Consider the following 17318-nt stretch of genomic DNA (forward strand, 5'->3'; position numbering starts at 1 on the left):
GACGTGCATTAAAAATTTTCCGTTCCAAGCCTCTCAAAGGCTACTACATGTTAATATAAACTGTTGCACAAGGGTGTGTTAAATAGCACTGATGTTAAATGTTAGAGCATACTGGAAAATATTTTTTGTGCGGAATTTACTGCATACACGATGCAAACAGATCGATGCAATCATCATTATCAAGTAGCAGTTTTACTATTTTGTTGTTGTTGATGTTTTTCACAATAATTGTGCTGTACGAAACTTTTTTATGCTGGCTTTATACAGTATGTGAAGACTTTTTTTACTTTAATGAAATTAAAACAGCTTGCCTGCTGTGGACTTTGATGACATTATGTGAGTGCTGTTATGGTTAAACAAATAGTGATCATAAGTGTGGTGCATTGCATACGACTAAAAAGTTGATTATTTTCTAATAACAGCAATGTTTTTTTTTTAAATCCAAGAACATCAATGAGACAAACGTATTTAAAATAAGGCCTGCTCTTTCTCTCAGGGTCGTCCAATCACTCCCGTGTACGCCGTGGCTCACAACGTCCAGCGGATCCCTGCTGCTGCAGCCGCCGGTCTTTATGGTGCAAGCTACGTGCCCATTGCTGCTCACGCCAACACAGCCGCCCTGGCCGCGCTGCAGAAGAACGCAGCCGTGGCAGCTGCCGCGTACGGAGGTTACGCTGGCTACATGCCCCAGACCTTCCCCGCTGCCACCTTTCAAGTGCCTATCCATGATGTGTACCCCACCTACTGAGACGCCTTACACCTTTGTAAACACTCCAGACCACAGCATGACATCCATGTGGGATACAGTAAAGCATCTGATGTCTGAAAAAAAAAAAAACCCCGAAAAACTTTAAGCACATATAAAACAAAAGGTTTTCTAAACTAACCCACTAACTTAAAGAAAAAAAAATTATAATGTCTTTTTGACTGCATGTTAGAAGTAACATTTTCACTCGGATGCAATTTACAAACTCTAATAATAATAATAATGCCTCTTAAAGCTTTAATTGTGTTCTGCGCACGATTGTTTTGACCAATTCTCATCTTTAAAAACCTGTGTGCTCTAATGCCCAAAAATTGAACTATAACAAAACCCGTGCTTAATCCTTAAGCCTTCTTCAATATTTATTAACCGTTATGAAAACGTTACTAAAATGTCACCACTTTCAACTTTCTTCCATCTTTCAACTTAGACATAAGAAAGACTAAAGACATGCTGTTTGTGATGACTACTTTTGTAATGTAACTCCAAATTCATGATATAATTTTTTTTTTTAAGAATACAGGGACATTACCAAGCTCTATATCTTTACCTGTCGGTATGAACGAATGTGTGTGTGTGTTCCCTGCCGAGCAAAGAGCGAACAAAGCGGTTGAATGTATAAACAACATTAAAGCTTTAAGAAGCATCGATAGTACTTTTTTAAAAACACAAATCCGGCGTTAATATAGAGACTAGACTTTTTAACTCCCAGACCTGCTGACTAGAGACATAAACCTATCAAAACGCACTGACCTTGAGTCACTTAACACTGACCCTGACTGTCTAGAACTACTGATCCCAATGCTATACTCGGGTCAGTCAGGCATGACTGCAGTGCAACTCGTTGCATGATTGAATCTCCACGGACCAAGCACTCACTGACAAGACATGGACTGGACCCACCAGTTGTTCTCAGCTAGTATCAGTCCGCATGCTACTTCCACCTGTTTCTCCTTCCTGATCTCACTTCTGATGCAGTCTCATCTCAAGCTCTACAGTACGTCCCCTCGGACAAGACCCCCTCCCAGTCAAACGTGAGAGGTGACTATTTCTACAGTATGTGCTAAGCCCCCTTTTAAAAAAACAAAAAAGCAAAACAAATTTACACTGAGTGCCTTAAGTGATAACACTCCTAAGATTACACCAGCATTCATTTATGACATCTCAAGTGTACGGTCGCTAGATTATTGTTGTAGAATATTATTATTATTATTATTATTTGCTTTTGCACTAATTGATCTAGACTGATTATTCTGCGTGCCTTAAGCACAAAGTCCCTTCGGTATTTCTTTTCAAAAAGGAAAGCTTGTACATGACAACTACCGTATTGCTGTGAGAGTCCTCAATGCAAACCTTTTCGTCTCTGAGGATGTGAGGAACACTGAAGGAACATTGCTGTATGAACGTTCTTTACTAAACTGAAATACAACATGTTTGCTCTAAGGCCTTAAATAATTCACAGAAAAAAAAAAAACTAAAACAAATATAAGGAAAAAAAATGCAAAACTGCTGAGCAGAGACCTGTGAAGGATCATTTTATGGATTTGTTTTGATGTTTTAACACACAAACGGGATTTCCGAGTTTGTTTTTGTTGTCTTTTTAGACGATGTCTCCTATTCTAACCACTAGGTTGCCTTAGTAATAAGTATAAAACCAACTAATACTTTAAAATCTTTTCATTTGATATTATGACTACTGTATATTGGTTTATCTTTTATTATCAGTTTATTAACAGTGGCATGTTTGACGCCCGTCTAGTTCACTGTTATTTGAAGGCTTCCAGATGTTCTTTCCAGATGTGCACGCACTTGACTTTTTGATGTGTGAATTTTATTTTATTTTATTCGAAGCTGGAGACGAAGCCAAAATATGACACACACACACACACACACACACAAAAAGAAAGAAACGCGGGATGAGAGACTATAACTAGCCACCATGTGTGTTTAAGCGCTCATAGCCTTAATACTGTATACCACATTCAAACTCTTAGCAACAAACTGCAATACCTCCTTTAAACTAAAGTATTTTTTGAACATGAAGATCCAACAACAGCATTTATTTATTTGCAGGATGACCAACATGCCATTTTGGATTTGCAGGTTGGTTTTTCTGAATGTAAAATTAAGACTGAAGAACGTTTTTTGATGTATATTTTTTAAATATATACAGTAACTTTAATCCGATCAAGCCTTCCAAGGCCACACTTTATCTGATTGATTTGACCTTTGATTTTGATTAACAAATATATGATGTATATTCGGCTGCTGGTGGTTATTTTTCACAGGGCGTGATTATGAAGAAAGCTTTTTGATATTTATTTCCTGGCTGCGGGAACTTAAGCTTAGAGGTGACTTACAGTATGACATGACACAGAAAAACAAACTGATGTCACTGGAGTCGATGTAGCATGTACAACCTATTAGCTTGTGTCACTTTATGTGATTTATATTATTGATTTTTTTCATTTATTCCTCCCAAGTACTTAAGCGCAGGCTAGGTTTTAAACACGATGTTCTACAACATAGAAATTTGTTTGTTTGTAGATACATAATAGGTGTTCAAGTCAAACCGATTGAAAAAAAAACAGAAGGCCGTACATCCAGGAATGACGATCCTGTCCAGACGTGGCCAAAGCAGGAAGTTTGAACATGGCTCTGGCATAGATGGTGTCCAAGCACTAGTGAAAAACTAGCATAAGTGCATATACAGTAGCGGTGGGTTATATAAAGAAATAAAGCTAGTTTTCACTTTTATCCCTGTTTGACTTGAACAACCCTTGTATTTCAATTAGCTTTCTTATAGTTCAGCCTTTTATATATATATATATATATCCATTACATATACATTACTGCACAGTGAAATTATTTGTTCTTCGCATATCCAGGTTTTTGTTGGTAGGCTGGGGTCAGCCATTATTTGGAGAGGACAGGGTTAAGGGCCTTGCTCAAGGGCCCAACAGCGGCAACCTGGCGGAGCCGGGGCTCGAACCTCCGCCCTTCCGATCAATAGCTTAGCAAGTTATTTTGCAGTAGTCCATTTATGCTCCACAACAGCCTCTGCTAGAATTCTCTCGGTTCTTCGGAAAATGCCAGGGAGAATTTAGTCGCTCTGTGATTAATAAAACCTTCAGCGGAACCAGACTTAAAAGGGAATCAGTCCTGCTCCGGATTACAGTATACTGTACAGCACCGAGTGTGATCTTGTAAGGCAGGCATGAGACAATCTTCATGAATACAACAGCAGTGTTCTAACCGGATCATTTTGATAAGCTTTCTATTGATTGTGTCGTTCTGGTGGATTTTTTTTTTGTTTCTACCCAATAATGCAGTTAGCTTTCGGAGAGTCGCACGCTTTTTAGATCCGACCCTAAAGTTGTTGAGGTTTTATCCAGGCTTTTTCATCACGAGATGAAGGCGTGAGTGTACAGTACGTGTTATTTCTTTTGGAAAAGTTTCCACGGCTCTGTGATGTAGATGTCAGTGCCTTGATCTAACAGAAGCTCATCCTTGAAGTGTGCACAGAGGTCGTGACCTTGTCTGGTTATACTGTAACAACAAAGTGTGTTATATCGTTAACAAATATCTCCTTTATCTGGCTTTCTCTTTCCATACTAAAGGTGAAGGATTCCCATGATCCTGTCATGGTTTTAAAGGTGTTTTTTGTTTTCTTTTTGTTTTAGCTTATTATTATTAATATTGTTAATATTGTTGTTATTTTTATCATGACAGATGTGTTTTTTTTCTTTGTGTAACCTGTGTGTTAAGACTGAGGCATATTGGCAACTCATAAATCCTTACACACACACACACACACACACACACACTAATGATGTTGCCCTTGTGTGTATTTGTATGTATTTTTCCATATATCATTGTGTGTGTGTGTGTGTGTGTGTGTGTGTGTGTAACCTCCCTTTTCCACATGCTTGTTAGAATCTTTTATCTTGACCGAAACCATCAGGATATATTTAATATATACAATGCATTATATTTGTGTATGAAGTAAGAAGAAATCCTATAATATATTTGAAGTGAATGTTTTTCTTTCTTTATATGCAACTTATTTTTTTCCAAACTTTTTTTTGCCAAAGTGTTCTCTAGTATAAATTGTTAGTCTTAAAAAAGGAAAAAAAAACAACAATAAAAAAGAACTGTTTTTTAAACTTTTTTTTCTTTCTTTTTTTTTTTTTTTTTTTTTTGCTAATATATTAGATACAGCTGGCCAGTTTTAACTGAACGTGGACCCAAAGGTGTCACACCTTCAAGTTGCTTTGTATCACGATCATTTCATTAACACTAAGTAGTTTTTTTAAGTGTTGTTGTTGCTGTTGTTGTTGTTGTTGGCTAAATGAAACGAACAAGACATCTAAGATGGTTGAAGAATTATCTTCAGAGATATCCCTTTATGGAGTTCTTTTCTATCACACTGTATTTTTAATAGACCTTGCATTATTGTAGGATATTTATAGTGGTTTAGCATTTGAATAAAGCATTTTCAAAAAGAGAACCGAACGATTCTGTTATATTATTGCTATCGTCTCCTGCTTTACCCTTCGGCCAAAAAAACACCTTGTGTTCTGGGATATGGATCCCATCAGCTTTGCACATCTCTCACTCATATACAATGAGTCTATGGCGCTTTATCCTGTACACAGGATCACGGGGGGCCTTGAACCCAGACCCTGAAGGTGCAAGGCAACAGTGCCAACCAGTTCATTCAACATTCTACCAGGTGTGTTGAAGTCAAACCGCGACTTTTGACTTTACAGAACACCAGAACACAGATACGAAAGTAAAAACTGGCTTTATTGCTCTATAGAATCCCCTATATAATTTCTCAGTACACCGGAGCCATGATCAAACTTGCTGGCCTTCCAGGATATCCTCTAATGTTTTAGTCTGATTCTTGATAGGACTGATATCTGAGCCATCGGACATGTTCAGGATCCTGGATGGAAGCACTCCAGTGTAGCAGTGCAGTATGCTTAGCGTCATCAATGCTTAGCCAAATCTCTGTCCAGTCTCAGGTTTCCTTCCAGCATTGGCCTGTATTTGCACTGCACACACAATGCTACCACCACAATGTTTTACTTATAAGCAGTGTTCCATTTCCGCTAGACATGAGACATCCACAGCCCAAAAAAACATTTTGTTGTCAGATCATACTGTATGCTTCTTATCAGAATTTTAAGCTGGACTTTACAACATCCATAAAGACAATCTTTTGTGAAGCGTCTTCTCTTATCTAAACCATGGATCTCTCCAGCCTCTTGATTGCTTTTGGGATTAATCCCCTCCTTACCCATGAATGATTGTGGATGAATGTGGTCCTGGTGGTGATGTTTAACATTTGGGATTTTCTCGGATTTCTCCAAACTTTGCCTTCAACCACATGATGATTTTCATGCGAAGCCTTACAAAGGCTTTATTTACACTGACATGTGACACCTTATTTGCAAACCTCAAATATTTGGCAGGACAATCGTTTTTTTTAATGATTTGCAAAGCACTGGGGCAGCCATTTACAGTACAGTAGGTGACGAGAGGAATGTGACGAGATGTTGAAAATAACATATGAACACGAATGTATTCATCGCCCTGCTGAAAAAAATCCAGTTTGGACTGATGTGCTATCTACCAGTTGGCACAAAACAGGAAGAACTGGTTGAACTGGTTGAACTGGTACACCATCTTGGCTAAATGCTAGAACCAAGTAGAAAGAAGAAAGTTAAAACAGACTTATTTTACCTACTTAAAGTCAACAACATTCATACAATTTACAGTATACAAGTACAGTATATAAGTACATGGCAACATATATTTTATTTTCTTTAAAAGAAAATTATTCACACTCACCAGCATGCATGCAACGCCAGCCAATCACCCTCTTCCGCATGTGTGAACTCGGATGAACAAAATTCCTCTGCATTTCTTGGATTTGCCTCAGAAACAGCATTTTTACTGTGTGTGTGTGTGTGTGTGTGTGTGTGAGACCCTCCCACCCAAATAACAAGGCCAATTTTGTGCTCTTTGCTCCCAGGCATGAAGGCTGTTTGATCCTCCTATTTCAAAAATAAGTTAAATGCTTAATTATGGTAATTATGTGTAATTGACCAAAAAAAAAATCTTTGTACAGTACAATATCCCTGTTATTAGTATAATTTGTGTTAATTGCTCATCTTTTATGTGCACTTATTAAGCTCCCTGATGTTATTTAGCCAAGCAGCCACAAGGTGTCACTAAAATCTTTCATTTTATATTAAAAATAGAAATTTAATTAAAGATTTATTTATAATCTACTTTGAACACAATAAAAAAAAATAAATGAACAATTTTTTTCCCTTACATTTTAATGTGCAGCAACAACGTTGAGTGAATTTCAGGATTTTAAAAGAAAACCAATGGCAAAAACAATATTACTACTACTGCTATTAATAATAATAATAATAATAATAATAATAATAATAAAACCACATAATCTATGTATTAAAGTGCAATAGACAGATTTATTCAACAAAATTTAAACCTAAGTCTGGGGATTGTAAGAAATAAAACACAACATACCATTCCCAAACTGTACACTAGGTGTCGCCAAAAACCTTTGTTAAATTGCATTACGTGTCATTTTAACTGGTGCTTAACAACAGCCTTTCATACTGTTGTGGGAGTAAAAAATTCAAAAGGGATTGTTAATGGTGAACATTATTCTAACAGTCAGTTTGAACAGCTTGTCCTGTCTAATATCCATAATCTTCTGATGAATAATGTAAGATGGTCCAAAATAAAAACTTTAATTTTACAACAGCATCCATCTTTAGGTGCCATATTAAAACTTGGATTCATTTGAATAGTAATGTAAATGTTCTTCCAGTAGTGGTTCCAGCTCTTGACGTGAGCTGTACGCTCGGACAAAACATGCAGTGACTCCAAAAACCACCAGCACCACCAGCACCACAGCCACTATCCCAATAGTAATTATCTCAGAGATGGTATACGGCCGAGCTGGAGGAAAAAATAAACAAAAAAAATAAAATACAAACACGTTTAAATACAAAATACAAATCGATTCAATTCAACTCAACAAACAATCTTTACAGAATCAAAAATAAAATTGCATTATTCAAAATATTCATTATCATTTTGTCTCCATTGAGCAAACCGAAGGTGACAATAGAAAGGAACCATGAGAGGAACCAGACTCAACAGGGAACCCATCCTTATTTGGGTGATAACAGATAGCAGGGATTGATCTGCAGTTACACTGTGTGTTAGGCGGCTGGACATTCAGTATAACAGGGGATGTGTTTAAGTTAATATGGAGTCCACTTTCATTATTAGAGGCTCAGGTACAAAAGTCTACAAATTTCAGTCCTATTGAGCGACTGCAGTCACAAGTCATCAGAGAATTGCTGTCTGCATCAGCCGATTCCAAGACCATCTTCATGTTAAAGTGAAACTGTCCCCAGTCACCACATGCAGACCACACGGGTCATTCATGTGAAAAGATCTCAAACTAGAAACACGGCATCAGGACGAGTCAGACAGGTCCATAGGGACAAATAAATGTATGTTGTAGTTTTTCAGTGCTTAATTTCTAACATGCACAAATAATAAATCTTCACTACAGTAGCTGTATGTATGCCTGGTTAATGTCCTAAATGTGTGTCTTTGTACTTGAATTTAAACCTAAAGTAGGTATGGATAAATACAGAAGTGGTGATTTTTACATTTGGAAGTAGTACATGGAGTTTCTTTAAAACTCTCTCACAGCGGTATTAGTTTTCTTTGCACCTGCCTGTGACATTTAGCAAATTATACACTAACTTGTAGTCCGATATAAACCATCTGACCCTGAACAAGCAGTTACCAATGACGAATAATTAAACTTGTAAATGCATAATGCAGCAATTCATCTTCATTTTAATGTTTTTTTTTTTTTTTTTTGGTGTAGTGTAAGCTCCATATGCTAAACAGGAAGTACAAATAATTTCCAGCATGGGACATTATTGTAGTTTATGGTAGTATGTACTGTAGTGTCACTCACTTGGCCACTGAACTTCATAGGTGTATCCAAGACTGTCAGACGCTGAGACAAACATTTCCGCATTTGTGACTGGTGGCCAGAACGGAACCATGTTGTAACGCCAGTTATGTCCAATAGGAGCTTTTTCCTTGGGGTAAAACACTGTGCCTAAAACATACAAAGGATGTGTAATGTGTGTCCATTTGGGCAAGTGTTTATTTTCATTTAATTGTGTTTGTGTGTGTGTATGCATATACATACTAGGGTGGTGTCTCTGTAGCCACTCATCAAATATGGCATCAGTAAAACAGTGCAGCAGGACAAAGATGGGGTCATTAGAGGACACATGAGTCTGACCACCTGTCCCGTTCAGGAAAAGATGAGCCAGATTGTGTAGACTGTGCACCCCTGGGTCATAGTTCCCCTTGGAGGTGCTGTATCCTAACAACACACACACACACACAGTATAATTCTATAGTTTGTGTCTATTTTTTTTTTTTTTGTTGCTAGATTCCAAAGAGCAAACTTAGCAAAGACCATTATTCTCAATAGTTTTTCTACAGTTTCTTCTATTAGTAAAGCTTTTACAGCTGTCTGTTTTACCTTCAATGGTATTCCTAAAGCTTAAAGAGGAGGTGGAGTAGTACGGAGGTGTATCAAATGTGTTGAGCTCCAGGCAGTCAATTACATCTTGATTTTCAGGTAGTTTCTGTACGATCGGCCATGCAGCATTCCCACCAGGATTCCTTCTGATTGGACCGCCTTCTGTACCTGCACACACACACACACACACACACACACACACATTGCCAAGATTTCCAATTCAGATACATATATCATAACATAAAGGTATTGTATATGCCATATTGTTGACATGTACTGTATAACAGGTTTTTGGAGCCCTCTAGTGATTACAATGTGAATTACAACTACTAAGCAAGCATGGAATGCAACTAAGAAGTACAAAGGACTCATCATCTTTGTCAGGATATACCACCTTATCCTGTGCACAGTGTCGTGGGACGGTGGAGCCTATGCCAGAATCTTAGGGCTCGAGGCACCGGATGGGGTGCCAATCCATCACACACACATACACACACTCATACACCCACTACAGACACTAATTTGCATGTCTGCAAACTGGAGTACCCAGAGGAAACCCACCAAGCACAGGGCGAACATGCAAACTCCATGCACCAATACCCGAGGTGGGAATCGAACACGGAATCTGGAGGTGCAATCCAACAGTGCTAGCCACTACGCTATTTTGAAATCATTCCAGGCAGCTAATAGATTAAGGGTGGCTTAATCAAAGTACAAGGCTGAGTTATCATCTTGTGACTCCATCTGGGTAGATGGTCCCTTACAAGTCATGAAAGGTTCCTTCTACATCATCTTTCTCTTTTTTTTCTCATCTTGTTAAGTTTTTTGACAAACGATGATTCATGGCTCGCTTCTTGCTAATTTAGAAATTTTCATTGTTTATGGTATATGTGTGTGGTGTGTGCACACTTAGCATGATTAATGTTGTTTTACTATATTTCTATATAAGAATCTCGAGTAATATAGAGGGAAGTGTGTGTGTATATGTATTATGCACTAGTACATACACACGGCTCTGTGTGTTCTACAGTTCGTCTGCATTAAATCTTACAAATATTTGATGTGCCTGCGTGTGTGTGTGTGTGTGTGTGTGAGTGAGTTTCACACTGTTACAGATGGTCCCCTGTGTTTCATACTCCTCCACGTCTTCGCATATCACTCTCCACTGAGAAAACACAGAGTTAGAGCTAATGCTGTTTATGTCAAAGCTGCTCCTGGCTCCAAGCAGGTCATCTGTGCAGATATCACACTCGTTTTTTCCAGTCGCAAAGTTCCAGTACGGCAGGGCGAACGTCCGGTTCCTGAGCATGTCCTGCATAACAGAGAGGTTATGTGTAGAGGTGAACGAGTTCATGATTCCAGAACTGTACAACCCAATGTCATTTCAACATCTTTTATAGTTCAATTTGACATTTTTCCGGTGGGCTAATTCTCTGGGGGAACTTTTTTTTCACAGTATGATGGCTAACAGGAGCATGTTTAAACTCTATTTGTTTTATGGCAGGTACACCTGCACCTTTATGCAATGATCCGATCAACCAATCATATGGAAGAAGCACATTGCATGAAGAAAAACACAAAGAAACACAAAGAACAAGAGCTTCTGTTAATGCTATGGCATTGGTTTTGTGTCTGTGCCAGTCAGACTGGTTAAAGCATTTCAGCCATCAAGAAGTATAATGCTGATCATTGTATTTATTCCCATTTGTTTGACCTCACACATGCATTCACACACTACGGGCAATTTGGGAATGCCAATAAGCCTAATCTTTAGACTGTGGGAGAAAACCAGAGAACCCGGAGGAAAACCCATCAAGCATTGGGAGAACATGCGAACTTCAGACCCGACACGAGATTCGGGACCTGGAGGTGCAAGGCTAACCACCAACCCACCGTGCTGCCATTTCATGCAAAACTTGTTTCGAGATTTTACCCAGAGTGGTGTGAAAAACAAAAAACATCACCTGTATATCATTCTCTAGTTGCAGCAGATGGAACCGGTGCCATGTAAGAAATCCTGGACCTTTATGTGAGAAATCCACGCCTCCGAAGCTATGCTGTCCTGAGCCCATGTACGTCTTCCCAACCGAATAGTAATGAGTCCAGGCGAAAAAGTTGTAGATGGTGATGTTTTCGCATCGGACATCGTTTCCATCTGGGCCCAAGAGCTCCTGATAGCGTCGGGTGCAGATAACCATATCAGGATGGACCGTCCTCTTGGCTTGATCCAGAGCGTTCACGAAAGCCCGTTTCTCCTCTGAAGACATCTGCATGATGTTCCGACGCACTGGTTTTACAGTGACACAGGTGTGAAGGATAAACACGGATCATGTAAGTACATGTACAGGGAACCAGAATCAGGTAAGGTGTAAAATATGTCTGACTCGCCAGGAGCATAAAATCAATCCTCACCCACACGGATTCTCTGATCACAGTTCGCTCCAGTAAGGCCATATCTGCACCGTCCACAGTTGTACCCGCTAAACTTTTTGTTACACTGGCAGGTCCTGTTGAAGAAGCGCAGCGGCCATCGTTCCCGATCGTCCCGTCCATCGTGAGGATACTGAGGACCGTGTGGGCGCAGGTCAACGACGACTGGCATACACTGACCACGCCTGGTCCTCACTCCACACTCATCATTGGCTAGACTGGTGGGTGATGGACAGCAGGTGCCACTACGCAGGACCTCGGGTGTCACGCACTCGCGCGGGAACTGCGTCCGGGCGATAACGATGTACACGCAGAGTGAAAACGCACTCTGCCACATACTGTGTACATGCAGGATGTCGAACTGTTCGAACGCAGAACCTTTAATTTAATTAAGTCTCACAGTCAAGTATGGTCAGACAGTTACTGTACATCTAGCTCCTCAAACTCACATGGCATTGTTACACATAGGGTACCACAGCGTGGTTTTTACACACACCACAGCTTTGTTTTTACGAGGGTGAGTCAAAAATTATCCGCACAGTGATATTAAAACTTCAGTTGGTCTTATCAGCGCTTTCTGTTCAAGACTACTGTGTCACTGCTGTGCAGACGTGAAAGTTCAAAAGTCAATCGGCTGGAAAATTGACGCTTACAGTTCAACAATCAACGGGGTTTGTTACAGTGAGACAGGTATGAAAGAGCCGAAGCTTAAACTTCAGATTAAACGCAGAGGACTGCTATCCAAGGGTGCTAAGATCTCGCATGATGTTGCACGTCCACACACACCTGCCCACACCGTCGACACTCAGCAAAAACTTCATTTTCAGGTGTTAAAGCATCCTCTCTATAGTCCTTTTCTAGAAAATTAATAAAAACAAATTCTACAGCCAGAGTGCGGATAATTTTTGACTCACCCTTTTGTGTTCTGATTGGTCAGAAACTGTTAAGAGAAACACTCCAAATTGTATTTAATTGTTGAGAGTTCCTCTAAGAAGTTGTTAAACAGCTTTTGGAAGCAGGTTTAAGTGTCAGTGCTCGGTACCATTTAGAAACCAGTTAAACCTCAAACTTTAAAGGTTTTAATATATAATTAACTTGTCTTACAGACATTCTACTAAAGCAATAAAACATTGCCAACTGCTTGGATATTGGTGTTAAATAAGTTTCTAAACATTTGTCAATTGCACACACACACACACACACACACACACACACACTGGTTGATTACTTACAATTTGTCATAAGTTCCTACAAAACTTTAAATAATGTGAATTTTAAATAATTTCATGTACCTGGTATCAGGTTTCTCTCGTTCTGTTTGTCTCACTGCTTACACGTCTACAAATCCACTGAAATTCTTTATATCCCTTCCCTCATGACTGCACTCATCTCGCTGATCCCTTCATCTCGTGATCAGCAGCCGCCAGAGCGAGAGAGAGAGAGAGAGAGAGAGAGAGGAGTTTTTGTTTCTGTTGCTTCTCACGCCAACAGAAATATCAGATTTCAGATATTTCGGAGGCTGATATAAATTGGTTAAAAAGAGCAGGTCAGTGTATAAAAAAGAAAGAAGGGGGAAAAAAACAATAACCAAGAACAGTTTTTCATGTTCAAGTTCTGAAAAATAATGTAAGATTCTATTATTTCATACCGCTTAAAGGAATTTGTGTCTATTTAATGTCACGCACTTTTTTTAGCCAGAACTCCATATAAAAGCTGTACAAATCCAGACCATATCATGTGTGAGTGAGTGTATTAAAGTTACAAACTGGGACTCAATGACTGACAAATTAAACAAATGTATTAACACTGAATTTAACATGAGTCTTAGGGTGAACATGGCTGGGTTGCGCTTTTAAATGAGTGATATACTGGACTGAAAAAGGAGAGCCAAAAAAGTTCTTCAGGAAGCTCGAACAACTATTCCACAAAACGACATTAAATATATACAGTAAAGTCTGCATCTAAGGCAGCAAAACATAAAGAAATAAGGGCGGCTCAGGAGTTTTGCAGAGTACTGTATAGAGTATGTTTGTATATTTAATATTATATATAACATAATATTATTTAATTAATTATTAATATTATATTTATAATTAATATAGTGGAAAAAATATGTTGTTTACAATAATAATACATTTCAACAGGAATCCATAAATTAACAGATGTGTGAAAATAAGTATGTCTTTGTTTAACCTGTTAGCCTTATTGAATTTTTTTATTTTTTATTTTGCAGTATACTGTTTTACAGGTTCCGGATAATAAATCAAACATAACGTACTTTATTTCGATCATTTCAATGTTATCCATTGAAACCAACACAGGTTTACACTTGAAAAGTCTTTTTATATATAACATTATGTATATACAGTAAGATTCGCACTTGTTTCTATTAACATAGAATAATACATAAAAACACTATAAAGTAACACATATTGAATTGTGAAGTGTTTAACAAATCCAAACTATTTTTCAAAAGAAGTCCTTTATGTCCCAAAAAATCATTTCAAATCATAAACAACATGTACAGTATAAACTGAAGTTATTAACTATTTACATGTGTGAGTAATTTTTTGAAGTATCTTCACTTTAAAGAAATGTCTGGGAAAGATAAAATTTCTATTTTTAACTATATAAGGCTTTAGGGGCAGTGGTACAGTACTGTAGGTTTCCTTACTGCCATGCGGAAGGCTTGGGTTCAATTCCCACACAATGCCCAAACCCCAGCCACTGGACTGCAGTGCCGGTCACAAGCCTGGATAAAATGGGAGGGGTTGCGTCAGTAAGGCCATTCGGCATAAAAACCTGTTTATGTGGATCAGATGGTCGGCTGTGACCAAAAGACCAACAACAACTACATAAGGTTTTATAAACTACAGGCTTTCCTGAAGTAAGCGTACAGTATTTCCATCCCAAATACCATTCTAGCATTTAAAAAAATGTGAAAGAAAGACAATTTGATGATTGAATTTAGATGACACTGGAAGACACTTCATCTTTTTCTAAATAAAAAAAAAAGTACAATATGAATTTACGGATTCACTAAATTGTGTTGACCTTATTTCCTCTTATGTTTAAACAAAATTTGCTAGGGGAAAAAAAAAAACTCTATTTTTATGACTTTCCAGAATTCCAAAATATTGCACCAGCGTCTGACAGGTTTTCCCAGACCGTGATGCAACTGCAGTATCTAGCATCACCAAACTTCTGAGTGATTGTGTCATCTAGACTTATAAATCCCCGTCACAGTAAAAGAAACAGACATACAGTATATTAGAGGCAGTAGTGCTGCAGCAGTAGCTCTTAAAGAACAGAAGTTCAAGGATTGGATGAGTTCTCCACCACAGATTGTGTGTGAATCGGTGTCACAGCCAGCATCTCTTTCTGGATTTCAGAGTGCTCTGGGAGGTCATCCAGCGTGGTCCTATAAACAAGAAACACCATGAGGAGGTATGAAATGGTCCAAGTGTGTGCTTCTGTGCGCAAATCTTATTTCTTACATCTGTATTTTTGTATGTACAGTGGATAGAAAAATGACATAGACCAATATAAATCTAATCACCTAGATTTTGACAATGCATATGACAAAATGTGTTATGGTCTGAAAGGAGTGGAAACAGGAAAATCCCTAGTGTTCAATTAATACTCTGCAGTCTTTATTCACTGATCAACTATAACATTTAAAGCACTGACAGGTGACAAATGAATAGCACTGACCTATAATGTAATGTCCTTATATTGACACGGGTCAAGGAGTGTTATTGGGTCAAGGGGTCAGTTCTTGAAGTTGATTTGGAAAAATTGTCAAGCATCAAGATCTGACAGTCTTTAACAAGGGTCACATTGCGATAGCTAGAATGCTTGGTCAAAGCACCTCCAAAACGGCAGGTCTTCTTGGGTGTTAATAGTATGCAGTAGTTACTGTAGGATCTCCCAACTGGTGAATTGATAACAAGAGTTGTGCAAGACTCATTGATCCACATGGAGAAACAAAGACTAGACTATTTGATCCAATGCTCAAAGAAAAAGAGCTAATGCAGCACAATTCCCTATTTCTATGAAGGTGAATAGCCACAGAATGCTCAGAGTGCCCGTGCTTACCCCTGTCCACTGTTGAAACCTCCTACATCAGACCTGGACCTTAAAGCAATGGAAGAAGGTGGCCTGGTTTGATGAATCATGTTTTCTTTTACAGTACATTATGTGGATGGCTAGGTGTGTGTACTTGGGCAAAGGATGTCTCCATAATGCATTAAGGGAAGAAGGCTTACTTGAACATGTACCAACTACTACAATTGTTGCAGACCAAGTATTCCCTGGCGTCCTTCAGCAGCTACACTAAAAATGATTTATGAATTGCTTGAAGCCTTTAAATTCCCCAGATCTCAATCTGATTTGGTGTGCTGAACTCAAAAAGCTCAATCCACGGAGACCGCATCTTCTTGCAACTTACACGACTTAAAGGATACACTGCTAACTGACCTAACACCTTGATACTGTAGGTCTTGTGGAGTTCCATGCCTTGATGGTTTCGAGTTGTTTTGGTGACACAAGTGGGACCTGAACAATATCAGGCAAGTCAATTTTATTGTCCAGTTGGACACTAATAAATTCCGTGTTAAATCAATACGTTGGGTGGTAATTCAACACTGCTGTGTAAAATGTATATGTGGCATAGCAATAACATGGCTCATCACCCACAGCCACAGTGAAGCACGGTGTGGTAGCATTATAGTGCTGGGTGAAGTGTATTATGAATAGCTCTAAATACCTTTTAGATCGGACCATAAACATGCATCCCTCAGGTGGACAGCTGAAGGTTCCAGCACAATAACAAGCCAAAGCATGTATGTGTGTGTGTGTGTATGTGTGTGCTCACTGTTCATCAGCTTCTGCATTTGCATCATCCTTAACAGCTCCGATTCCATTTTCACACACTTTCTCCGGGCCTGTGCACCTGTAAACACACATCGGATGTGGAGTACAAAACCATTCGTGAACGCACAATAAGGAAGTGATTAAAGAACGTTCTATACCGTAAATGTACAGTACACGTGCACAAACCTGCTTCTTTTTCTTCTGCATTTCAGGATGTAGGTAACAGTGACGAGGGTCTGCAGAATGAGGAAGAATGCTATCGCTATCACTCCAATCTTCCAGGCTTCCTGTTTTGGAGTGGGGGACTCTTGAGAGAGAAATTAAATCAGAGTCAGAGAATGAGAGCGACAGAAAGGAATAAGAAGAACCAATCAAGTTTTGTACACATGTTTTCCACTAGACACAACAAGAATTAGAAGTGTGCTGTGAGTCTTTTTGGTAGTGCATATTTGTGCTTGTCATATATACATATATGTCATATATGGTGTGTCTTCAGGCTCCTCAGCCAGTTCATCATTTTCCCCGAGTGCTATACCCAGAATTGTAAAAGAAGGGAACGCGGGCATTCCGGTGCCAACTATTGGGACATCCTGATCAAGCACTGGGTGTCTGGACGTCATA

At 38.8% G+C, this 17318-nt stretch overlaps 2 protein-coding genes and 1 long non-coding RNA gene across 7 annotated transcripts in view; 1 reads left to right on the forward strand and 2 right to left on the reverse strand.

The window, feature by feature from the left end:
• The window catches only part of rbm47 (RNA binding motif protein 47), a 30136-nt gene extending 24858 nt beyond the window's left edge, over positions 1–5278 (forward strand). For all 5 annotated transcript variants that reach the window (XM_053479677.1, XM_053479674.1, XM_053479678.1 and 2 more), the window contains one exon: positions 497–5278. In XM_053479677.1, the coding sequence (XP_053335652.1) occupies positions 497–748 (252 nt within the window). In that variant the 3' untranslated portion in view covers positions 749–5278. The remainder of the gene's footprint in view (positions 1–496) is intronic.
• Positions 5279–7263: 1985 nt separating this feature from the next.
• tyrp1b (tyrosinase-related protein 1b) lies at positions 7264–13192 on the reverse strand. The gene is made up of 8 exons (XM_053480076.1): positions 13115–13192; positions 11805–12183; positions 11357–11679; positions 10500–10704; positions 9393–9560; positions 9051–9230; positions 8811–8957; positions 7264–7768 (listed from the first exon to the last, which is right to left on the reverse strand). The coding sequence occupies exons 2-8, from the start codon at positions 12157–12159 to the stop codon at positions 7593–7595; spliced, it is 1554 nt and encodes a 517-aa protein (XP_053336051.1). The 5' UTR covers positions 12160–12183; positions 13115–13192; the 3' UTR covers positions 7264–7592.
• A 1402-nt stretch (positions 13193–14594) lies between these two features.
• Positions 14595–17034, reverse strand: LOC128508176 (uncharacterized). The gene is made up of 3 exons (XR_008355886.1): positions 16884–17034; positions 16699–16776; positions 14595–15243 (listed from the first exon to the last, which is right to left on the reverse strand). It is a non-coding gene; the product is annotated as an uncharacterized LOC128508176 (long non-coding RNA).
• Positions 17035–17318: the final 284 nt, after the last annotated feature.

This window comes from Clarias gariepinus, chromosome 20, assembly GCF_024256425.1.
Source record: "Clarias gariepinus isolate MV-2021 ecotype Netherlands chromosome 20, CGAR_prim_01v2, whole genome shotgun sequence".
NCBI lineage: Eukaryota > Metazoa > Chordata > Actinopteri > Siluriformes > Clariidae > Clarias > Clarias gariepinus.